Source organism: Nomascus leucogenys, chromosome 12 (genome assembly GCF_006542625.1).
Source record: "Nomascus leucogenys isolate Asia chromosome 12, Asia_NLE_v1, whole genome shotgun sequence".
Lineage (NCBI taxonomy): Eukaryota > Metazoa > Chordata > Mammalia > Primates > Hylobatidae > Nomascus > Nomascus leucogenys.
In genome coordinates, this window is record NC_044392.1 from 96,152,128 (window position 1) to 96,178,303 (window position 26,176).

Sequence of the window (26,176 nt, forward strand, 5' to 3'; positions counted from 1 at the left end):
CCAGTAGTCCAGTTAGTGTGGCAGATAGAGGAAAAAGCTGCCAGATACAAGATTACAAAGATAAGGACAAACTGAGATAAAATCTTGTGCACTCTTTGTGATTTCCAACTTGTAAGTCACAAGCTTCTACAGGAGTCTTAGTTTTGCAAAATCTACTTCTGTGGATTGGACAATAGCATTTCCATATACAACCATTTTCTGTTTTTTTCTAATGTCTAATACTCATCTGTGATTAAATTATCAGACAAGAATGGAAGCATACATGCCTTCTTTCTTTTGGTGTACAATTTGAGAAGAAATTGAAGTAGCTAAGAACTCCCATTGTCTTACCCTACTGTATCTGAATACCCTACCCTCAATAAATCTTTGTCAAATAAAGGAATAAAAGAATGATTTTGTTACCTTAGTAAATAAACTGAGTAAAACTAGGCAACGAGAATACTAAGGGTTTTCTATTTTGATAACATTGTATTATACGGCATACTAAATATCCTTGGGACAAATTGTTAGCCTTTGTTTACATGCACTAATTCTTTTCCTTTTTCTTTCGTTCTTTTAAGTCAGTGTCTTGCTGTCTTGCACAGGCTGGAGTGCAGTGGCGCAATCTTGGCTCACCGTAGCCTTTGCCTCCTGGGCTCAAGGGATTCTCCTGCCTCAGTGGAGCTACAGATGTGCACCACCATGCTGGGCTAATTTTTCTATTTTCTGTAGAGAGTTGGGGTTTCACCATGCTGCCCAGGCTGGTCTTGAACTCGTCAGCTCAAATGATCTTCCCGCCTTGGCCTCCCAAAGTGCTGGGATTACAGACCTCAGCCATCATGCCTGGCTGCCCAGCCAATTCTTTCTTTGTTTTTTTTTTTGGAGATGGAGCCTTGCTCCGTTGCCCAGGCTGGTGTGCAGTGGCATGATCACGGCTCACTGCAACCTCTGCCTCCTGGGTTCAAGTGATTCTCCTGCTTCAGCCTCCTGAGTAGCTGGGATTACAGGCGCCCACCACTATGCACAGCTCATTTTTGTATTTTTAGTAAAGAAGGGGTTTCGCCATGTTGGCCAGGCTGGTCTCAGACTCCTGAACTCAGATGATCCACCTACTTCGGCCTCCCAAAATTCTGGAATTACAGCCATCGCATCCGGCCCTGCCCAGCCAATTCTTATTAAATTGTTTAGATACTGCAAAATTAATAGCAGAACAGAGAGAATATATTTATGTTTTATTTTTTTCATCTCAGCTATCAGCAGAGAGAATTTATTTTAATCTTATTTTTGGCTTGAGATTTTAGAAAAAATATTTATCTTGGAAGTTTCTTTTTCAATCCTCTGATCCCATTTCTTTCCTCTGAGGCAACATAGTATTGCCTAAAAAGCAGTGAGAAGAACATCTACATTTCACTGGCAAATGCAGAATTTTTACTTTAGAGGAAAATACATAGCTTAAATACTTTCAGTAAACAAAGCGCTCAGTACTCATCTTTAGGGATTGAGAAAATAAAACCAGGCCGGGTGCAGTGGTTCATGCCTGTAATTCCAGCACTTTGGGAGGCTGAGGAGAGTGGATCACCTGAGGTCAGGAGTTTGAGACCAGCCTGGCCAACATGGTGAAATCCTGTCTCTACTAATAATACGAAAATTAGCCAGTCGTGGTGGCACACGCCCGTAGTCCCAGCTATTTGGGAGGCTGAGACAAGAGAATCGTATGAACCTGGGAGGTGGAGGTTGCAGCGAGCCAAGATTGCACCACTGCACTCCAGCCTGGGCAGCAGAGCGAGACTCCGTCTCCAAAAAAAAAAAAATAAATAAAATAAAAAAATACAACCAAAGGCAAGTAGGATATGGATATTAATGGAATTGAAAACAGATCAGAACAAAAATAGTGGAGAAGATAAATAAATCTCAAATCTGGTTCTTTGCAAATACCAATGATCTAGATAAACATCTTGTAGAAGAAAAAAATATGGAATAAAAATGTACAAGATTAGAAATGAGTAAACACCATAGACCCCAAGTACAGGAGACCTTAATGGAATCTTCTGCAAATTTTCTTGAGAATATACATGTAATGCTATAATGTCAAAGTTATTTCAAGAGAAAATGGATGTTGTTATAGCAAAATGTCAATGAGTAAAATTGACCCAAGAAGTAAAAATGTTAATTGCCTAATCCCCATGAAAGGTTTGGAAAAATGATAGGCAGCATAGCATATGATTTCACAGCTGAGTTTCATTATGAAGAACAACACATCATAATAAAAGGAACTCTCTTTTCCACGATGAAGAATGCAAAGCTAGTCAATGCATTCTGTGAAGCACACATATTTTATCTCTGATAAAAATGCTGCCAATCCTGATTCAAGCACCAGAGAGAAAAAAAAAGGAATGCTGCCAAAAAAGAACAGTCTCACTTATGTCTAGAAATGCAAAATTTCTAAATACAGTATTAGCCAGAGTTCATCAAGACCATTTCTTTTTTTTTTTTTTTTTGAGACGGAATCTCCCTCTGTAGCCCAGGCTGGAGTGCAGTGACACAATCTTGGCTCACTGCAGCCTCTGCCTCCCAGGTTCAAGTGATTCTCCTGCCTCAGCCTCCTGAGTAGCTGGGACTACAGGCACCTGCCACAATGCCTGGCTAATTTTTGTATTTTTAGTGGAGATGGGGTTTCACCATATTGGCCAGGCTAGTCTCGAACTCCTGATTTTGTGATCCACCTGCCTCAGCCTCCCAAATTGCTGGGATTACAGATGTGAGCTACCACGCCCAGCCCATCAAGACCGTTTCTAATAAGTAAGAATAGAGGGAAGTTACAGCAAATATCCTAAATGTCAAGAGCATTAAAATTAGAAATTTGATGGGGACATGGAGATGCAAATGATCACATTTGTATTCAGTATCGTCTTAAGAGACGATACTGGTAAATGCATTAAAACAGTAAAAGTGAATAATGGTGTTAATATCAGAAAATAAGAACTAAAACTCCTCCTCCTAAAAAGAAGTAAAACTTTTTCAAAGGTTGAAACAAAATAAAAAAGTTTTTTTAAAAGACCAAAAAAAAAAAGAGTAAAACTTATATTTTCCACTACAGCCACAGTGTAGCCAAGGAAACTGTGAAAAGGATTAGTGAGGAGGTGTGTCATTTTTTTTTTTTTTTTTGAGACGGAGTCTCGCTGTCGCCCAGGCTGGAGTGCAGTGGCGCGATCTCGGCTCACTGCAAGCTCCACCTCCCGGGTTCACGCCATTCTCCTGCCTCAGCCTCTCCGAGTAGCTGGGACTACAGGCGCCCACCACCGCGCCCAGCTAATTTTTTGTATTTTTAGTAGAGACGGGGTTTCACCGTGGTCTCGATCTCCTGACCTCGTGATCCACCCGCCTCGGCCTCCCAAAGTGCTGGGATTACAGGCGTGAGACACCGCGCCCGGCCAGAGGTATGTCTTTTAATTATCAAAATATTTTATCTAGCCTCTGTAATCAGATTAATATGATATTGTCATAGATTAGTGGAATAAAATAGAGAATCCAGAAATCCAGTATATGTGCAGATTTAATAAAAGATAAAGGTAGTATTACAGTTCAATGGGAAATGGGGAGATTATTTAATAAGTGGTGCTGGTACAACTGTCTGCCCATCTGGAAGAAAATAAAATTGGGTTCCTGTCTTAAGATAAATTCCAGATGGATCAAAGCCTTATAGAAATACTTAAGGATATTCTCCAGGTTTAGTTATACAAGCTAGGGTAAAGGAAATGTGAAGATAAAAAACTCAGAAGCTATTACAAGAGGCATATTTAATTTTATAAAAATTAAAACCTTTTAATGGTAAAGGATACCATAAGAAAGTTAATAACAGTATTGGCATTAAGACAGACATATTGACCAATGGAATAGATTAGAAATAGGCTTGGTGCAGTGGCTCATGCTTGTAATCCCAGCGCTTTGGGAGTCCAAAGTTAGGAGGATTGCTTGAGGCTAGGAGTTTGAGACCAGCCTGGTCAACATAGCAAGACTTCGTCTCCACAAAGAAAGTAAAAAATTAGCCAGGTGGGGTGGCTCACACCTGTAGTCCTAGCTGCTTGGAAGGCTGCGGCAGTGGAATTGTTTGGGTCTGGGAGTTGGAGGTTGCAGTGAGCTATGATCATGCCACTGCACTCCAGCCTGAGTAGCAGAACAAGACACCATCTCTTAAAAAAAAAAAAAAGCCCAGAAACCCAGAAATAAATCCTTATGTACTGTATATGATCAAATGATTTTTGACAGTGATGCCAAGACCATTCAGTGGGGAGAGGGCAATCTTTTCAGCATGGTGTTTACCACAATTAAAAAGGTAGGTAGGTAAGTTTGAAAAAATATTTTGCAATATAGAGGATAGAGGATTAATTTTAAAAGAAGAGGTTATGGACCCAATAGTAAAAAGGGCAAAAGATTTAAAGACGCAGTTAATAAAAGAACAAATCTAGAAGGCTGTAACATTTATGAAAAGACGTTCAAACTTACTGGTTGTCAGGATAACGTAAATTAAAGTACTAGTGAAATATTATAACATAGCTCTTATTATTTTGAGATATGTCCCATCAATACCTAGTTTATTGAGCGTTTTTAGCATGAAGGGCTGTTGAATTTTGTTGAAGGCCTTTTCTGCATCTATTGAGATAATCATGTGGTTTTTGTCTTTGGTTCTGTTTATATGATAGATTATGTTTATTGATTTGCATATGTTGAACCAGCCTTGCATCCCAGGGATGAAGCCAACTTGATCGTGGTGGATAAGCTTTTTGATGTATTGCTGGATTCGGTTTGCCAGTATTTTATTGAGGATTTTTGCATCAATGTTCATCAGGGATATTGGTCTAAAATTCTCTTTTTTTGTTTTGTCTCTCCCAGCCTTTGGTATCAGGATGATGCTGGCTTCATAAAATGAGTTAGGGAGGATTCCCTCTTTTTCTATTGATTGGAATAGTTTCAGAAGGAATGGTACCAGCTCCTCTTTGTACATCTGGTAGAATTCGGCTGTGAATCCGTCTGGTCCTGGACTTTTTTTGGTTGGTAGGCTACTATTGCTTCAATTTCAGAGCCTGTTATTGGTCTATTCAGGGATTCAGCTTCTTCCTGGTTTAGTCTTGGGAGGGTGTATGTGTCCAGGAGTTTATCCATTTCTTCTAGATTTTCTAGTTTATTTGCATAGAGGTGTTTATAGTATTCTCTGATGGTAGTTTGTATTTCTGTGGGATCGGTGGTGATATCCCCTTTATCATTTTTTATTGCATCTGTTTGATTCTTCTCTCTTTTCTTCTTTATTAGTCTTGCTAGCAGTCTATCAATTTTGTTGATCTTTTCAAAAAACCAGCTCCTGGATTCATTGATTTTTTTGAAGGGTTTTTTGTGTCTCTATCTCCTTCAGTTCTGCTCTGATCTTAGTTGTTTCTTGCCTTCTGCTAGCTTTTGAATGTGTTTGCTCTTTCTTCTCTAGTTCTTTTAATTGTGATGTTAAGGTGTCGATTTTAGATCTTTCCTGCTTTCTCCTGTGGGCATTTAGTGCTATAAATTTCCCTCTACACACTGCTTTAAATGTGTCCCAGAGATTCTGGTATGTTGTGTCTTTGTTCTCATTGGTTTCAAAGAACATCTTTATTTGTACCTTCATTTCGTTATTTACCCAGTAGTCATTCAGGAGCAAGTTGTTCAGTTTCCATGTAGTTGTGTGGTTTTGAGTGAGTTTCTTAATCCTAAGATCTAATTTGATTGCACTGTGGTCTGAGAGACAGTTTGTTATAATTTGTTCTTTTACATTTGCTGAGGAGAGCTTTACTTCCAACTATGTGGTCAATTTTGCTTACAAGAGCTCCTGAAGGAAGCACTAAACATGGAAAGGAACAACCGGTAGCAGCCACTGCAAAAACATGCCAAATTGTAAAGACCATCGATGTTAGGAAGAAACTGCCTCAACTAATGAGCATAATAACCAGCTAACATAGTAATGACAGGATCAAATTCACACATAACAATATTAACCTTAAAGGTAAGTGGGCTAAATGCCCCAATTAAAAGACCCAGACTGGCAAATTGGATAAAAAGTCAAGACCCATCAGTGTGCTGTATTCAGGAGTCCCATCTCATGTGCAGACACACACATAGGCTCAAAATAAAGGGATGGAGGAAGATCTACCAAGCGAATGGAAAACAAAAAAGCAGGGGTTGCAATCCTAGTCTCTGATAAAACAGGCTTTAAACCATCAAAGATCAAAAGAGACGAAGAAGGCCATTACATAATGGTAAAGGGATCAATTCAACAAGAAGCGCTAACTATCCTAAATATATATGCACCCAATACAGGAGCACCCACATTCATAAAGCAAGTCCTTAGAGACCTACAAAGAGACTTAGACTCCCACACAATAATAATGGGAGACTTTAACACCCACTGTCAACATTAGACAGATCAACGAGACAGAAAGTTAACAAGGATATCCAGGAATTGAACTGAGCTCTGCACCAAGCAGACCTAATAGACATCTACAGAACTTTCCACACCGTATCAACAGAATATACATTCTTAGCACCATGTCGCACTTACTCCAAATTTGTTTTTGTTTTTGACACAGGGTCTTGCTGTGTCATTCAGACTGGAATGCAGTGGTGTGATCACAGCCCACTGTAGCCACCATCTCCTGGGCTCAGGTGATCCTCTCACCTCAGCCTCGTGAGCAGGTGGGACTATAGGCACGTGCCACCATGCCTGGATGATTTTTTAAATTTTTAGTAGAGACGAGGTCTCGCTATGTTGCTCAGCCTGGTCTCTAACTCCTGAGCTTGAGGAATCCTCCTGCCTTGGCCTCCTGAAGTGCTGGGATTATAGGCATTAGCTGCTATACCCAGCCTGTTGGCTATTTTTTAAGATTTTCTTTTTATTACTAGTTTTAAGCAATCTGTTTTTGATGTACATGTTTTGTGCTGAGTTTAAATTGCTTGTGGATCTATAGGGCTCTAGTTTTCATCAAATTTGAACATTTTCCCCTGTATTACTGGTGTTCTGATTTAATTTTTAAGATTAAGGTTTAGTCTATCTTTGTTCTGTCATCTGTGTTATTTCTTGGTTTCTTCTTTTTCTCTTCACCGTGGGTCAGATTTTCCTTCTTAGAATGCCTGTCATTTTTTATTGGATGCCAGTTATTGTGATTTTTACCTTGATGGGTACTGAATTTTTTCATTCCTTTAAATGTCCTTAAGCTTTGTTCTGAACACAATTCCTTTGGAACAGTTGGATCCTTCTAAGACTTCTTTTTGAACTTTTTTTTTTTTTTTGAGACAGAGTCTTGCTCTGTCCTCAGGTTGGATTGTTGCAGAGGCGCGATCTCAGCTCACTGCAACCTCTGCCTCCTGGGTTCAGGCAATCCTGTCTCAGCCTCCTGAGTAGCTGGGACTACAGGCGCACACCACCACGCCCAGCTAATGTTTGTATTCTTAGTAGAGATGGGGTTTCCTTGGCCAGGATGTTCTCGATCTCCTGACCTCGTGATCCACCCACCTTGGCCTCCCAAAGTGTTGGGATTACAGGGGTGAGCCACTGCACCTGGCCCTTTTTGAACTTTTTAAAGACAGAACCAAAGTAGCCTTTAGATTAAGGATAATTTCATCCGATTATTGAGGCAATGCCATTCTGAGTACTTTATTTCCTCTATTATGGTGTCTTTCAACTGTGGCTGATGAGAATACAAACAACCCTTAAAGTCTTTGAGAATTGTTTTACCTAATCTTTTCCCGTGGTTTTCTTCTCTGGCTTGGGGTAGTGTAATCACATGGCATGCACCTGTAGTTGTAGCTACACGGAGGCTGAGACAGGAGGATGGTTTGAGACCAGGAGGTTGAGGCTGCAGTGAGTTGTGTTCGCCCTGTTGTACTCCAGTGTGAGTGACAGAATGAGGCTCTGTCTCAAAAGAAAAAAGAAATGTTTGGACTATTAACCCTAGAGTGGTTCCTGGTGAATTTTGTGTGTTGCAGTGTAATAGTGAATTATTTGATTTGATTTTGTTCAACTTTTTTTAACTTAAAAAAACGTATTTACACAAACCTGCACGTTGTGCACATGTACCCTAGAACTTAAAGTATAATAAAAAATGTATTTACTAATGTGTTAATATTTCAGCAAATTTATTGCAATGGGTTTAAAAGGCAGACAGAGGCCAGGCGCAGTGGCTCACACCTGTAATCCCAGGACTTTGGGAGGCTGAGGCAGGTGGATCACCTGAGGTCGGGAGTTCCAGATCAGCCTGACCAACATGGAGAAACCCCATCTCTACTAAAAATACAAAAAAAGTGGTCGGGTATGGTGGCACATGCCTGTAATCCCAGCTACTTGGGAGGCTGAGGCAGGAGAATCACTTGAACCTGGGAGGTGAAGTTTGCGGTGAGCTGAGATCGTGCCATTGCACTCCAGCCTGGGCAACAAGAGTGAAACTCTGTCTCAAAAATAAATAAATAAATAAATAAATAAATAAATAAATAAATAAATAAATAATAAAAGGCAGACAGACACTCTTATATAAGCTATAGGGTAACAAAGGGGTTGTATATCGTTATAAACTATTACATAGACCTGCATGGTTTATTGAATAACTTATAAACCACAAAAGAAATTAAATTTACAGTGTTTCTGAAGTTCAAACTTTTAAACTGTTTCATTCTGTCCTAGCAAGTTTTTAACTTTTTTTGGGAAAGTGTTCTCAAACCCCGAAGTTGAATTAAGAGCATGAAAAGCCCTGTTATTAAAAAGGTACAACCAAAAGATCTAGAAATACCAAATTAGACTTGAGACCTTTGGAAATCACTCGCTTTACTTGAACCAAACACTGTGGATTCAGTAAAGTTTGCATCTCTTAGCCTTATATGCAAATGAAGCTAATAATGGTACCTACTTCAGGGATTGTAAAGATCATGAAAATGGGGTTCTCAAACCTGGAGAGATTTTGTCCCCCGGAGGATATAATTTAAAACAGTCTAGAGACACTGGTCATCAGAGTTCAGAGTGGTGGCAGGGATGGTCTGTCTCTTGTGGATAGAAGCGGGAATGTTGCCAAATAACCTGCAATGCACAGGACAATCCCTCACAGTGAAGAATTATCTGGCCCTAAGTGTCAATAGTGCCGGGATCAAGAAACCCTGATATAAAGTGCCAATCCTGGTATAAGGCCAGGATACCAGATGATTTAATTTACGCCATCAGTAGGGGGTCCTATTAGTAGAAAAATGAAGCTTTCTACTTGAAGTTTTTTTTTTTTTTTCAACTTCTATTCCAGCCTAAGGATTAATTTTGTTTTTTTAAAAAAGGATAAAAATGCTTCACAATTGAATAACTTGAATATTCCCCCCTTTATTTATCTATGAAAAGTGAAATGAGAGAGAGGGGAAAAGCAGCAAAAGTCATGGAGAAACTTACATTTGTTTATAGATGTCAATTTTAATAAAATGTTTATGTAGTAGAGAAATTTCCGGTGTTCAAATTAACTTCAGTTCTGAAAACTCATCTATGTTTGAGAATACACTCTTTTTACAGGGCAAACTTATAAACATATCATTCTTAACGTTATCTTTTAATCATTTTTAATATGTTAGCATTTTAATTTTTTTATTTTTTGGAATCTTTGCAGGCATTGTAAGCATTTATTATTTTTTTTTGTGTTACTTTTCTTATAGGTGTTACCTCATTTTGAAAGTCTTGGGAAACAGGAAAAAATTCCTAACAAAATGTCAGCTTTTCGAAATTATTGTCCACATTTGGATTCAGTTGGTGAAATAACAAAAGAAGATTTGATGCAGAAATCTCAGGTAAGAAACAGGTTTTTTCTTCCTTGAAAAACTATTCACTTTTCTCTTGAATATGTAATTTTCATAAATTACTGTAATACTCTATGAGCAGTATTTTAAAAATATGTATGCTGTCATTAGTGCATTAGTGAATTGTATGTGTTTGTGTCAATATAACCAATGTTGTCTTTTTAATTTCTTTTTATAGGGTACTTGTCAGGATTGTAAAGTCCGAGGACCAAATCTTTGGGCATGCCTGGAGGTGTGTGTATGTTTTTTCCTGAAAAGATTGCTATAATAATAATAAATTTGGATCTGAATAATCATAACCAGAAAATTTTTGATACTTAAAGTGATTTTGTAAATTAAACTTGCTTTTAAAAGGTCATTATTGATAACAAAAATTAAACTTTGGAAAGATATTAATCTGTAGTGCTTTTGCAGTTTTTAGTAAATCACTCAGATATTTTATGCTTGCCTTTTATTAGAAATGACATAGCTTTTAGCTTAGAAGTATATCCTGGTTTTATTTTGTACCTGGAAACATTTAGTTAAATTTAATGACTGGAAAGTCATTTACTCATTGAGTTTAAAACAGGTAATCCAAACTTAATTGTAAATGTAATTGTAATGCTGTTATAAATTTACATGTGTATTATAAAGTACCTTATTTTTCTTCCTATATAATTATTTATAGAATAGATGTTCATATGTTGGCTGTGGTGAATCACAAGTAGATCACAGCACCATACATTCTCAGGTATGTATATAAAAAATTTAATGGAAGACTTGTTAAAAAAGTGCCTGAAGGAAAGGGAAAGCCAGTATAACATTATTAATTCAAGTTGTAATTCAAATTTGCACTCTAAGTTAAAACTTCACTTACATTCTCTGTGAAGAGTGGGGAAGGGAATTGCTAGGAGGATGAACATTAGAATGAGGTTGTGATTAAGAAAGCACTGATTTCAAAAGTATACATCCGACCGGGCACAGTGGCTCATGCCTGAATCCCAGCACTTTGGAAGGCCGAGGCAGGCGGATCACCTGAGGTCAGGAGTTCGAGACCAGCCTGGCCAACATGGTAAAACCCTGTCTCTATTAATAAAGTACACAAAAATTAGCTGGGTGTGGTGGTGGGCACCCGTAATCCCAGCTACTCGGGAGGCTGAGGCAGAAGAATTATTTGAACCTGGGAGGCGGAGGTTGCAGTGAGCCGAGATCATGCCATTGCACTCCAGCCTGGGCAACAAGAGCGAAACTCCATCTCAAAAAAAAAAAAAAAGTGTATATATCCAGATATTTGGAGGTGATAGCTGGCATATTAGGAGGTTGAAGCCCAAGAGAGAGTGGGTGCTTAGGTTTATGACATGGCCTGGCTAACTTCTTTAAGTCTCAGCTCACGTCATATTGCCTTTTCCTGCACATAGTCCTAACTGGACTCACCTTTCTACTTTGCTCCGGTTGTTTGGTACTTCCCATGTAACTGTGGCATGCCTCTTCTATAGTGTTACATAGAGCTCCCATTCTAAATGGTAAGTTTCTCGAATGACTTTTTTTAAGATGCACATTGATACCTCTACAGCATCAACTGTTCTCAACCAGGATTCCTCTAGAGAATTAATTAAGCCTGAATACCCAAGCTCTAAGTCATCATTGTATATCATTTGCTTCTTCCTGTGCATCTAAGATGGTACTTGCTGTGTACCACCCTTGGGAGAATTGATAAATTAGTCACTCAGATCATTTTTTGTAGGGCTTAATTCTGTAGCAGAACTCTCTGGTTGAGAAAGGCTAGACTTTTATCTTCCCAAGATGATATATTCTGTATTGCTAGAGCTGTTTTATGCCTTGACTCATGTCATTTGTGTTCTTTTGCCATTCTGATTTATTAGAATAGTTACTTGATATTGTTAATTATTTTCTTGTGTTATATTTATTTGCAGGCTGCAAAGCAAGGTCTTACACTCTTGCGTTTATCTTTTTGTATAATGAATAGTGAGGGGAGAATGGCAGAGTAATTTCTAGAGTAGGCTTAGATGTTATTACTGTTTATTATACCTTAGAAGTTTATCTAAAAAATTTTTTTCGTGTTCTAAATTAGCTTTTGAGTATATTGTTACCCATCAAAGGCCAGCAGTTTATCTTCTGTTATCTTTTGAAGAAGTATTTTCAAGTATATGTAATTTTGGTTCCTCTTTTCCCTCTACTGTGAAATTATATAGGAGACAAAGCATTATCTGACTGTGAACCTTACCACTCTTCGAGTATGGTGTTATGCTTGCAGCAAAGAAGTATTTTTGGATAGGAAATTAGGAACTCAGCCTTCATTGCCTCAGGTAAGACAACCTCACCAAATACAAGAAAACAGTGTCCAGGTAATAATCTAGATCCACTTAGTTAAGCTGTAAAACATTCAGGTAATAATTTCAGAATGTGTCATGTAGCTGAAATTTTAAAAAGGAATACTGCCTAACCTGTACTTTGAAAATTTCTGTAATGTGCCTTTTTTCTCTCAGATAAAGCACTCATGCTCCCCTTTCTTGTGTTGCTTAGAGTGATAGATTAGGGTGAGATTGAAGCCCACCTGTCTGAAGATGGAAAAGCCTCTAATGAATTTTTAAAGTTTTTTTTTTTTAAAAATGACTCAAGTAGTCTTTATCTTTTTCTGGTAAGTTTGATTCCAAGAAAGGTGGTGGGCCTTCTTTGATAGTATATGGCAGTTACTAATTCAGCTCTCTTCCCCGTTCTCTCCTCCCCTCCATCTCCTTTGTATTACTGTGAACATTTTACTTATTATTGAAAACAAAGTAGAATATAATAAAGCTTAGCATCAGTCTTTGGTTAAAGATTTTTCTCCTTTTGGGCTGGGTGTGGTGGCTCACGCCTGTAATACCAGCGCTTTGGGAGGCCAAGGTGGCTAGATCACGAGGTCAGGAGATCGAGACCATCCTGGCTAACACGGTGAAACCCTGTCTCTACTAAAAATACAAAACATTAGCCGGGTGTGGTGGCGGGCGCCTGTAGTGCCAGGTACTTTGGAGGCTGAGGCAGGAGAATGGCGTGAACCTGGGAGGCAGAGCTGGCAGTGAGCTGAGACTGTGCCATTGCACTCCAGCCTAGGTGACAGAGCGAGACTCCATCTAAAAAAAAAAATAAAAAAAGATTTTTCTCCTTTTGGATCAAGAGACTTAGAAAACGTATTGGTTTGCTCGCAGAATTTATCACTTAATTTTCAGAATTCTTAAGTCATAGAAAAATAGGAAAAAGGAAATTAACTTAGAATAGTTGGCTTCTTATTCAGATCATCGATTGATCAGAATTTGATCAGATTTGATTAACAGCAAGTTTTTTTCCTCATGTGTATTATAGAAATCACATTATTTCTGTACTTGTTCATTGATACCAACTCTCAGGTTTTTCTGTTGTATGTTTGTATCACATTCTTATGGTAGATATTTGTGATAATAAATTTGCTTGCCTTACACGTGAAAGGTGGCTAGATTTTAGTCAAAGAATACTTTCTTGCATTTTCAGTTTCTCAGTTGAATGGCTCGTTAATTATAACCATTACTGTTTCTCCCACTTATTTATCATTCACAAACATGTTTAGTCTTTTTCAAAAGTCCGGATAGTATGAAAATGGCAGTTTTGTTGAATCCTCTTACATTATTAACAAAAATTTGTCCCACTGAAGATAGCTGAATGGTAATAAGTAGAAAAAGTTTTAAAAAAGAAAAAAGTGTAATGTTATGACTAAAGTTTAATCACACAAGAAACTAATAATCTATAAAGGCAAAATTATCAGCATCACTTACTAGAGAAGTAAGTTAAATAAGCTATCTGTTGCCATTTCTGCCAGAAAAGATCAAGATTACAAACTTTAATGAATGTTGAATCTGATAGAATAAGTATACTGATACTTTCCTGATGGCTTGTTAATAATTTTCTGATGACTTTTAAATATGTTAACACATAAAAGGCATAAACTTAATTTCATGCAACTTCCTTATGATCCCATTGTTGAAGAAATTATTCAGAAGAAAAAAGTGGTTCAGATAGATTTCTTTAGTGGTCCAAAACTTATATGCTGTTTGAATCCAGTTTACCACAGAATATTTGCAAAATACTAAAATATTGGAAGTCATACAAATATTAATAAGATTTTTCAAATAGACATTTTTTCTAGATAGTAAAATTTCAGGTGATTTCTTTTAAGCCTCTGTACTTCTATGTATTTAGATATTTTGTAGTGAGCATGTATCTTTTTAAAAGCAGTTACTTTATAAAAACAAAGTGAGAGTATGAAGTCTACTCAAATGTCCAGTCTCTACAGATGTCAGGAAAGTAAAATGGTTGGGAATTACTGCATATGCCTGCATTTTAGAGGTAAAGTAAGGCTATAATAACTTGGAGAACCAGAGTACATGCCAAATTCTTGCTGCTATTCAGTTTCCTTCTCTGTTTGGGGGTTGCTGAATGTTGGTTAATTGTAGTTCAATCTTCTGATATTACAAGATAACTTTCAAATTTTGATTTTTGTTTGTCGTATCCAAAGTTTTTAAACTTTAGCTCAAAGTTTTTTGTTTTTTTTTTTTAAAGTGTTTACTAGCATTTGGCTAACAGGTTATCAGTTGCAACCTCTGAGTCAAGCCAATTGTTGGAAATTAATATTAGAATATTATTTCAAGTAAGTGCTTGAACTATTTAATATACATAAAAGTGTGCAGGCCGGTAGTGGTGTCTCACGCCTGTAATCCCAGCATTTTGGGAGGCCGAGGTGGGCGGATCATGAGGTCAAGAGATCAAGACCATTCAGGCCAACATGGTGAAACCCCCTCTCTACTAAAAATACAAAAATTAGCTGGGCGTTGTGGCGTGCACCTATAGTCCCAGCTGCTCGGGAGGCTGAGGCAGGAGAAGCGTTTGAACCCAGGAGGTGGAGGTTGCAGTGAGCTGAGATCGTGCCACTGCAGTCCAGCCTGGCAACAGAGTGAGACTCTGTTTCGGAAAATAAAAAGCATGCAAAGTAAATACAGTAATAAGTATCAGGAGAGATTGTAGGAGTCTATAGATAATGTGTTATGATGAAAAACTTTTGCCTTTTTCCCTATTGAAAATTAGATCTGAGAAGACAGTGTAGGATAGTATCCTTCAGAGATCTTTTTAGCTATGGTTTACTGTCACATAATTGCAGTTATTGTGGAGTTTTAATTCAGAAAATTCAGTTATAAAAAGTGCCTTTTTAACTCAAATATATATGTTAATAAAGCGGGGCCGACATGCTTTACCTAGGGTTTTATTTCCTTCAAAATATGAATGTAAGTTTAATTGCTAATACCACAAATTCTTATGGTTCCACTATTAAAATAACATCTCAATAATTTTTATGGTATAGATGTTATGTAAGTTACAATTAAAACTTTTTTTAAATTTAAGGATTTGTTCAAGTGTGCTATCTTTTTTTGTTATCAAGGATTTTAAAATACCCAGTAATACAACATTAAAAACTCCTCTGGTTGCCGTATTTGATGATCTGGATATAGAAGTGGATGAAGAAGATGAACTTAGGGCAAGAGGTAAATTAATCCTGTGTAATACTTCTTTGTATGGCACTGCCCATTTCTTTAGAAAACTGTATAATGTAAAAGTTTCAAAATGTGGAGGTAAAACAGGCTTGATAATTAAAACAAAAGGACTCTGAAATTTGGCCTAGTAAAATTTTATTTGCAAAACAAACTTTTGATTTCTCTGGTGTCAGTTTACCACAGGTAGGATCCTACTTACTCGTTTGCAGTTGAGCTTTATGATCTTTTTGCTTAACTTGCCTTTTGAGGTCTGTTTGAACAGTGTTTCTCATTTTTCTATTGTCAGTGATGGGGAGGTATTAGGCATTAAGGTGTTCCCTTAGCAGAAGTTCCAGGGAAAACATTTGGAAAAAGAATCAGGTGATACATTTCTCCCTTTTTCCCCTAAATTGAGAACCAGTCTGTTTGGATTTTCCATATTCTTTTAGGCCCACTGTTCTTAGTATAAGCTTAAAATTTTCTGTTTTATAATTGATACTAGTGGTATATTGAATGTATAGTTAGATAATTATCTGGAAATTAACACTTTGGTTTAAGCTTAACATGACTAGAGATAATTTATAAATATTTTATGTATTTCCCAGTTTTAACCCATTAATTTAGCTCACACTATTAATTTTACTGGATACTTATCAATAAGTGGTAATTCAGTCTTGTTTTAGAGATTTTTAGAATTTTAAATTTTCTTCATTTTGCTCCAAATCCAAATAGCATTTGTAATTTTTTTATAGTATTTATTTCATCTTTTAATAATGAAAGTAAACTGATGAAAGTGAACTTGACTATATATGGAAGAGATAACAGTCATTCAATGGCTCGTTTTCGTATTAGCTTGAACCATATGAAATTGCCATTTTTGTAGATTGTCAGCAGTTTCCTATGGTTCAACCTAATAAATACTACTTTTTTCTTTTTTTGAGTTGGAGTCTCGCTCTGTTGCCCAGGCTGGAGTGCAGTGGCACAGTCTCAGCTCACTGCAAGTTCCACCTCCTGGGTTCACACCATTCTCCTGCCTCAGCTTCCCGAGTAGCTGGGACTACAGGTGCCCGCCACCATGCCTGGCAAATTTTTTGTATTTTTAGTAGAGACGGGGTTTCACCATGTTAGCCAGGATGGTCTCGATCTCTTGACCTCGTGATCCACCCATCTCGGCCTCCCAAAGTGCTGGGATTACAGGCGTGAGCCACTGCGCCCGGCATAAATACTACTTTCAATGCAATACATTGAAATGGAAAGGTAAAGGATGTTTACTTATCATTTATCATGATGTGAGTTTTTTTGCGTTGTCATTAAACTATTTTCTCGAAATAATTAAACTTTAGTTATAATAAGAAATGTAAAAGTCTCGATTAATGCTTTTTAAAAACATGTAGTCTTAAATGTTAATAGGAAAGACTATTCTTCCTGTGCAAATTTCAAAGGTTGAACTGTTTAATCCTTGAATTTATGTAAAACTCAAAATTTTGGTGATTGTAAGGCTTCCCAAAATGTGACCTCTCTGAATTGTTCAAGTTGCTATATTGTATTTCTATGGTCCTTAATATAATTTGGGAACCATATTAATGATCCCTAAAATTGAGTCATTTTGCATTATTGAATGATGACTTCATGTATATTTTTTCTTAATAGGTCTTACAGGTTTGAAAAATATTGGAAATACTTGTTACATGAATGCAGCTTTGCAGGCTCTTTCTAATTGGTAAATAGAGAAATTAATTTTGTTTTGTTTATATGATTTTTTAAGTTATTTTTTGAGCAGAAAACCATGCAACTATAGTAGTTGACTAACTCTCAAGGTAGAACAGGCAAGAATCTGGTTTGGGACATAACCCATTCTTGTCCCAATGATGTTACTCTATGTATACCTGTAGTTTCTTGAGGCTGCTGGTCCTTGTGTAAACCCTGGGTAGTTGTGTGTCTTTGAGCAAGTTATTGTTTCTTACATCTAGAAAATGAAGAGTGTCAACTAATTATTCAGATCACTTTTAATTCAGAGATCTTAGGAAAATATTTTACATTTTCTGTAGATGGAAAGCCTTTAATAAAGGAGTTAGTTTTTTTTTAATCATAGTCTTACAAAATCGATATGTCAGGTGTTTTTACTCTTAAGTTTGGATGCATTGAGTCAGGTGATATTACCCTTTAAATTCAGATGCATTGAGTCCGGACCAAAATTCAGAAATCACTGACTTTGACATTACCCTTTCCCCTGGATTAAATTTACAGAGCAGTGATTGGAGATTCGAACATATGTCTACAGGTTGAGTATCCCTCATATGAAATGCTGAGAATCAGAAGTGTTTCAGATTTTGGAGTATTTATTTGCATTATACTTACTGGTTGAGCATTCCTTATCCAAAACTCCAATATTTGAAATCCTCCAATGAGCATTTCCTTTGAATATCAAGTTGGCATTCAAAAAGTTTTGGATTTTGGAGCATTTTGAATTTTGTGTTTTGTATTAGGGATATTAAAGCTGTACTTCTTCCCAAAATAATCTAATTTTTATTTAGACATAAGCCTCCATAAATATTTTGCCTTCAGTTTTCTGTTTCATAACCTTGTGAAATAAAGATAACCTAATTTTTATTAAGTGATCAGAGAACACATCTTTGAAGAAGAGACTTTTTTTTTTTTTAGGCTGGGTCTCACTTTGTTGCCCAGGTTAGAGTGCAGTGGCACGATTTTGGCTCACTGCAGCCCTGCCTCCTGGGTTTGTGTGATCCTCCTGCTTCAGCCTCCTGAGTAGCTGAGACTGCAGGCACATGCCACCAAACCTGGCTAATTTTTAAATTTTTTGTAGAGATGGGGTTTCGCCTTATTGCCCTGGCTGGTTTCCAACTCCTGGGCTCAAGTGATTCGCTTGCCTCGGCCTCCCAAAGTGCTGGGATTATAGGCATGGGCCACTGTGCTCGGACGTTAAAGAAGAGACATTTAGGCCAGGCGTGGTGGTTCATGCCTGTAATCCCAGCACTTTGGGAGGCTGAGGCGGGTGGATCACGAGGTCGGGAGTTCGAGACCAGTTTGGCCAACATAGTGAAACCCTGTCTCTACTAAAAATACAAAAAATTAGCCGGGTCTGGTGGTGTGCACTTGTAATCCCAGCTACTCGGGAGGCTGAGGCAGGAGAATTACGTAAACCCTGGAGGTGGAGGTTGCAATGAGCCCAGGTCATGCCATTGCACTCCAGCCCAGGTGACAGTGTGAGACTCCATCAAAAAAAAAAAAAAAAAAAAGACATTTACTCTGAAACTTGAGGAATGAGTATGAGTTGATTGTTTGAAAGGATGAGGAGAGCATTCCTAGCAGAATGCTCCTTGTAAGCAGCCTTGGGGTGGGAAAGAGCTTGACACATTTGAGGAACTGGGAGAAAATCTGTGTCATGGGGTACAGTAATCATAGGGCTGAATGACATGGGTCTAGGTTATGTAGCCCACATTAAAGATGTAGGTCTTTATTCTCATAGTAGTATGATACCATTGAAGTGTTTGTGTAGTAGGGTAGCTAATAATCTATCTTATATTTTTAAACTATTACTGTGGTTGCTATGTGGACAGTGAATTGGAGGGGGAAGAGAGTGGAATTTGAAAGACCAGCTAGGAGACTATGATAATGATTTAGGCAAGAAGTAGTGATAGTTTACATCATCTAGGGTGGTAGGAAAAGAGTGAAGGAATTGGAGATAAACCTTTTTAGGAGGGTGATTGATTGATAGGATGTGGGTAGAGTAACTAGAGAAAGGGAGAGGAGATTCAAAGTTTAACAGTACAATCCTATGATAAGAGAACTGTAGGTTGATGCTGTTGTTATTTTTATACAGATAAGAAAACCAGACACAGAAGTTTAAATAACTTTGCCAATATAACCAGCTAGTAAGTACTAGCAGAATTCTGTGTTTTTTTTTGTTGTTGTTTTTTTTTTTTAAGTTAGAGACAGGGTCTTACTCTGTCACCCAGGCTGGAGTGCAGTGGAGTGATCATGGCTCACTGAAGCCTTGAACTCCTGGGTTCAAGGGTTTTTCCTGCCTCAGCCTGCCAAGTAGCTAGGACCACAGGTGCATGCCAGTGCTCCCAGATAATGTTTTAAAATTTTTGTAGAGATGGGTTTTCGCTATGTTGCCCAGGCTGGTCTTGAACTCCTGTCCTTGAGTCATGTCCTGCCTCGGCCTCCCAAAGTATTGGAATTACAGGCATGACCCACCATGCCTGGCAGGGACAAAATTCTGAGTCTGAGATTTTTATGTGTATGTTTGTTTTTGTAAATCTTTTGTTTATTACTGCACAATACTGCTTCCACTGATTTACTTTGTAATTCCTCTGATTTCGTTGAAAAAGATGTGGCTGATACGATTACACTGTTGGTGGCTGGGTGTGGTGGCTCATGCCTGTAGCACTTTGGGAGGCTAAGGTGGGAGGATTGCTTGAGGACCCTAGGAGTTCTGGAACCAGCATGGGCAACATAACAAGACCCTGCCTCTACCAAAAAAATAAAATGAAGATTACACTTGGCAAAGAGATGGCTTAGTAGTTATCTAACTGCCTTCATAGGAGGTTTGGTTTATGTAGGTCAGGATTTGGTCCTTTGCCCAGTCAGTTTCCTATAAATAGATTTATGGAGATTCCCTCAAGCTAATCAAACTCACAACAGACAGACTATACTTCCTTATAAATTGCTAACTTGAGCCACCAACAAATATTAGTACCAAATAATGGAATGTAGAAGGCTGGAGAAGTGCAGGTTCACTTGAAAGTTAAATTTTTATCCTGTTTAGTTTGGGCATTTCATATAAATCTGAAATTTAGATGACATGGTTGACTTTATATAAATTTGACCATCATTGGAATATGGTTGAAAATTTTAGATCGCTGAGGGGAAAAAAGTATATAGGGAAATGTCATAGGATCAAGTCCTGAGGAATCCTTACATTTACATGTCTGAGGCCAAAAAGAGCAATAAAGAGGGAAAAGGAGTTTCAAGAGCTAAAGAGGAAAAGTAGGAAAATGCATTACAATAGTACTGAGAACGTTTGTTCAAGACTGAGGGCATGGTTGTTTGTGGCAAATGTTACTGAGTGGGGACTGAAAAGTGTATCTGGCAGCATGGAGGACTCTTGATATGCTGGGGCCAAATCTGATTTGAATGGATTGAGCTCTTTATGAAGGAATGAAAGTGAAGCTGTAAGAAGGATCAAAGAAAGAAATAACAGCTAAAGGAATGTATGTGTTGTCAGTTAATTGAATGACTAGAAATAATCAGTATTAGCTTTGACTCCACTCTAACATTTTTCTCTTTTTAAAATTAGCCCACCTTTGACACAGTTTTTTCTTGATTGTGGAGGACTAGCTCGAACAGATAAGAAACCTGCCATTTGTAAAAGTTATCTCAAACTAATGACAGAGCTGTGGCATAAAAGCAGGTATGTAACTTAATATACTTTTCTTCTTTATTAAACTTTTAAATGAATATTATAAATATTTAAAGGGTGCAGGTCCATTTATGGAGCCGGAAAAAAGTAGAAGAGAGACAGATTAGAGACAGCTTTGTTTCAGGAATGTTACATTTGAAGCTGAATGTAAGGTGTCATAGAAGTTTAGAAGCAGATGAAGGTGTCATAGAAGTCTAGAAGTATTTGGATATAGTATATAGTGTTGGAATGTTAAAGCTGCTATTACTGGAACTTAGGAATTTTGTATTCAGGAGTAGGCATTCTCACAATGATAAAAATCAGACTCTAAATACTATATGAGTATTTTCCTGCTTATGTTTATTTGTTCTAAAGTTTAGCATTAGGATCATAGTTTGCTGTAATATGTTAATAATTTTGTTTTAGAACTATTCAGGAAATTTGCATTTTTGAAAAGTCATGGGGTGAAGCAGAATCATTTAACTGAGGGAGGATAGCAGTAAAATATCACTTAAAATATCAAGGATAAGGTGTTCTGATGTGCCTGTGAAGCATAATATTAGGCAGTTTTGAATGATTTTTTTGAAACGTAATTTTCAGTTTATTTAACACTGAATTATTGGTTGTTAATTTTTAAAATGAAAATTAAAAATAACAAAAATTACTCTTTAAAAATGTTTTCTTGCTCAGGCCAGGATCTGTTGTGCCTACTAATCTGTTTCAAGGAATTAAAACTGTAAATCCAACATTTCGGGGGTATTCTCAGCAGGTTAGTTTATTGCTTTTCGTTTGTAATTTTAATCTAAATAAATTTGGAAAATGCCATTTTTTTTGGGAGGGTCTACTTATCTTTTGGGGTCATCACTCCTTGTGTCTTTCTTTTACCAAGAATAGTAACCCTTTTTCATGTTTATTGTTTATATTTTTTCAACTTTCCTTTATCTTTATCTTTTTTTGAGGCAGAGTCTCGCTCTGTCGCCCAGGCTGGAGTGCAGTGGTGCAATCTTGGCTCACTGCAACCTCCACCTCCTGCATTCAAGCGATTCTCCTGCCTCAGCCTTCCAAGTAACTGGGATTGCAGGTGTGTGCCACCACACCCGGCTAATTTTTGTATTTTCAGTAGAGATAGGGTTTTGTCATGTTGGCCAAGCCAGACTTGAACTCCTGACCTCAGGTAATCCACCCTCCTCGGCCTCCCAAAGTTTTGGATTACAGGCGTGAGGCACTGTACCCAGCCTTTTTTTTTCTTCCTTTTAAGAGAGATAATGTCTCATGTTGCCCCGGCTGGTCTTGAATTCCTGACTCAAACGATCCTCCCTCCTTGGTCTCCCGAAATGTTAGGATTACAAGCATGAGCCCCTGCATCCAACGGAAGTTGACCTTTAGATCATGTTTAGTTTTTTAAAATTTTTATCTGGCTGGGCGTGATGGCTCATGCCTGTAATCCCAGCACTTTAGGAGGCCGAGGTAGGCGGATTGCTTAAGCCCAGGAGCTTGAGACCAGCCTGGGTAACATAGGGAGACATCATTTCTAAAAATAATTTAGAAATATGTATCAACCGGGTGTGGTGACGGGTGCATGTGGTCCCAGCTACTTAGGAGGCTGAGGTGGGAGAATTGCTTGAGCCTGGGGGATCGAGGCTACAGTGAGCTGTGGTCATGCCACAGCACTCTAGCTTGGACAACAGAATGAGACCCCATCTCAAAAAAAGAAAACTTATATTTACATAACTTTTTGGAAGTTAATGCATCTCATTTCTCCAGTGCCTTATGCTCTCCAAACTGATATTTTCTCAATATAGTGCTGTACGTTTATATATAAGTTTGTAATGACATTTTGTATATTTTCCCTTACGTTTCTATATACACATGTAATGAAGTGGTTAACATTATGTTGCTGATATATTAGGATGCTCAAGAATTCCTTAGATGTTTAATGGATCTGCTTCATGAAGAATTGAAAGAGCAAGTCATGGAAGTAGAAGAAGATCCGCAAACCATAACCACTGAGGAGACAATGGAAGAAGACAAGAGCCAGTCGGATGTAGATTTTCAGTCTTGTGAATCTTGTAGCAGCAGTGATAAAGCAGAAAATGAAAATGGCTCTAGATGCTTTTCTGAAGATAATAATGAAACAACAATGTTAATTCAGGATGACGAAAACAATTCAGAAATGTCAAAAGATTGGCAAAAAGAGAAGATGTGCAATAAGATTAATAAAGTAAATTCCGAAGGCGAATTAGATAAAGATAGAGAGTCTATATCTGAAACAGTCGACTTAAACAACCAGGAAACTGTCAAAGTGCAAATACACAGCAGAGCTTCAGGTGACAATTTAGTAGTTTGTTCATGAAAATGATAGTATTTCATTTGTAGACATGGGTGTTTAAATAATTGTTACTTTGGGTATTTCTAATTAGAATTATAGTTTAGCAGTATTTGCATGTGAGTATTAGTCATAAAATTATAGAACCCGAGGATAAAAGGAATTTTTTGGGTCAATTATATAAGAAATTAATCTTCCTTTTGAAGTAAACATTTCATCAGATGTCTTTTGTGTAGTCATGCAGTAATCTAAAAAATTGGGCTCCCCAGAATTTTCTCTTTTATTTTAAGCAAATTATGTTGCGATCCTGGAAAAAAGCAAATAACCCAAATTGCAGTTTTCTAATCATATACACTAGTAGATTTAGATTGTTGTCATTGGAGTCACATCAGATGTGTTTTAGTGTAGAAGCTGAATTAACTATAGTGAGCCCTGCTGTGATAGATTATGCCATGTTACTAGTCAGTGTTCCTTTGAGAAAGAGCATGTGGCCAAATGAAAGTTGAATTGCTTTGTAATTTCTGTCTTCAAGAGTTAACTTATCTTGGCTTAAAATGTGGTATGTAGTTTTCCAAAGCACACAAAATTGGGCTGTTAGAGGTTCAAATTATGTGATCTTAAAATAAGTGGCAGACATGTAATGTAAAAAAGTTTATTTTCTGTAATTACTGAAGAGTGAGAGTAACTAAACAATTTATTTAGGTATTTGAATGAATCCAAAATTTCTTCTTGAGAAATATTCTTAACTATAGGAAGACTTGTGGTTCACTTGCGTAAAGTGCACAGATGCTTTCTAATCAGGAAGACTAGGAGTGTTAGGTTCCTTAACTATACTGATCTTGTGTAGAAGTTGTTAGTGAATAAATACGTCAGGTATCAGTACTGAAAGACAGCTTTGACTGCTGTCCAGGCTTTTCTTGTCAAAAGCCCAGTTAAGCCTGACTAGGGACATACTCATCTTTTATTGCTCTGTAACAGGTTTGTTCTTATACATAGTAACAAGGGGATGACCTAAATCAGGAGTCTGAGCTTTTAGGTATTTTAAGGGCTTGATGAAAAAAATCTGGCGAAGTCTGTAAGGCACACAAACCTAAAATACTTACTCTCTGGTCCATTGGAGGAAAAAATTGCCAACTCCTGATCTAAATCTCATTAACTTTATTCCCTTCAGAAAGTCCTAGAGTGAGTTGTTTTTTCACTCCCAATATTATGCCGTCTGATTTAGTCATGGTTGAAATATTGAGAAATGCCTATGTGAAAAATGATTTTGCATTATCTGGAAAAATTTCTGAGTACATCCCCTTTCAAAATCTCTTATGAACGATTCTCTTTTCTTCACTCAAATAGTTACTGAGCACATTCCCTTGCCCTGGAATATGTTAGGCACTAGGAATCCAAAGCAAACAATCAAGGTAGCTCTTACATTTTCTTGATTCATCTTATAATTTAATTCTAAAAAAAGATTCTTTCCTGATGAAGTGGTGTGTTTTTTATTACAGTAAGAATAAAATAACTTATGATTATACCTACATTTCTTGATTTTGATTATTATGTTAGTTTGGGAGAATAATCGATTTTTCTTTCACATGGTTTTAGAACTTCTAAAAAACTGTCCTGAATATCTTTTTTTTTTTTTTTTTTTCTGAAACAGGGTCTCATTCTGTCACCCAGGCTGGAGTGCAGTGGCATGATCACATCTCACCACAGCCTCAACCTCCTGGGCTCAAGTGATCCTTCCACCTCAGCCTCTTGAGTAGCCGGCACTACAGGCGTACACCACCATGCCCAGCTAATTTTTAGATTTTTTTGTAGAGATGGGGTCTCATGATGTTGCCCAGGTTGGTCTTGAACTCCTGGGCTCAAGTAGTCTTCCCACCTTGGCCTCCCAGTGTTGGGATTGTAGGCGTTAGCCATCCAGCCTAGCCTCTTTTTTTTTTTTTTTAATGTTATATTTGGACAAACAAGATCCTCTTTGGCTTTGTATTTCCACTGCTCACTTCCTAAACTGCCTGTAATAGTAGTGTGTTATAAACATTAGTTGGGATTAGCCATGGTGGTTCACGTCTATAATCCCAACACTTTGGGAGGCCAAAGTGGGTGGATCACATGAGGCCAGGAGTTTGAGACCAGCCTGGCCAACATGGTGAAACCCCATCTCTACTAAAAATACAAAAATGAGCTGGGCCTGGTGGCACATGCCTGTAATCTCAGCTACTTGGGAGGCTGAGGCAGAAGAATCGCTTGAATCCGTGATGAGGAGGTTGCAGTGAGCTGAGATCGCACCTCTGCTCTCCAGCCTGGGGGACAGAGGGAGACTCTGTCTCAAAATAAACAAACAAACAAACAAACAAAAATTAGTTGGATTTCTGGGTAGAAGATTACTGTTATTTTGCTTAGTAAGCACTTTTTTAAGTATTTAACTTGACATTTATTAACATGAATTGTGTTCAAAATACCAAATTAAGAAACCTTTAACATTATTGGACAGTTAGAATAATTTTACTATTTAAGGTAATAATGCAAATTTTAAATCTTACAGAATATATCACTGATGTCCATTCGAATGACCTGTCTACACCACAGATCCTTCCATCAAATGAAGGTGTTAATCCACGTTTATCGGCAAGCCCTCCTAAATCAGGCAATTTGTGGCCAGGATTGGCACCACCACACAAAAAAGGTAAAACGTTTCTCTTATTCAGTCTCTTTTGTCTTGGGGTCTTAGTTTAAAATGATGGTTTTGATACTTGATAAAGTGTTAATTATGAAATATGATTTGATCTTTTAAAATTGATAGTGTAATTTTACATAGACATGATTAAAAATTTTGTGTGTTGGTACTCTGCTTTTAAAATTTTACATACAGTTGAATTTGCTTTTTCTTGTGTAGAGCTTTATGAATTTTAACACTTGCAGCATAGATTCTTGTTACCACCACCACAAACAGAATACAGAACAGCTCTAACACCCCAAAGAATTCCTGCGTAGTACTACTTTGTAATCAGATCATCTCTCTGTTCCTATGTTCTGGCACCCTTGATCCTCTTTTCTTACTGTTTTGCCTTTTCCTAGAAT

At 37.5% G+C, this 26,176-nt stretch overlaps 1 protein-coding gene across 4 annotated transcripts in view; it reads left to right on the plus strand.

The window, feature by feature from the left end:
* Positions 1 to 26,176, plus strand: part of USP33 (ubiquitin specific peptidase 33) — a 64,972-nt gene that overhangs the window by 8,978 nt on the left and 29,818 nt on the right. For 3 of the 4 annotated variants that reach the window (XM_030825158.1, XM_030825159.1, XM_030825160.1), the window contains exons 2-11: positions 9,676 to 9,807; positions 9,995 to 10,048; positions 10,484 to 10,546; positions 12,009 to 12,122; positions 15,260 to 15,362; positions 17,001 to 17,070; positions 20,674 to 20,787; positions 21,466 to 21,544; positions 22,685 to 23,102; positions 25,641 to 25,781. In XM_030825158.1, the coding sequence (XP_030681018.1) occupies positions 9,727 to 9,807; positions 9,995 to 10,048; positions 10,484 to 10,546; positions 12,009 to 12,122; positions 15,260 to 15,362; positions 17,001 to 17,070; positions 20,674 to 20,787; positions 21,466 to 21,544; positions 22,685 to 23,102; positions 25,641 to 25,781 (1,237 nt within the window). In that variant the 5' untranslated portion in view covers positions 9,676 to 9,726. Of the gene's footprint in view, positions 1 to 9,675; positions 9,808 to 9,994; positions 10,049 to 10,483; positions 10,547 to 12,008; positions 12,123 to 15,259; positions 15,363 to 17,000; positions 17,071 to 19,191; positions 19,244 to 20,673; positions 20,788 to 21,465; positions 21,545 to 22,684; positions 23,103 to 25,640; positions 25,782 to 26,176 lie in introns of those variants that run through there. The other variant, XM_030825161.1, reaches the window with a different exon arrangement.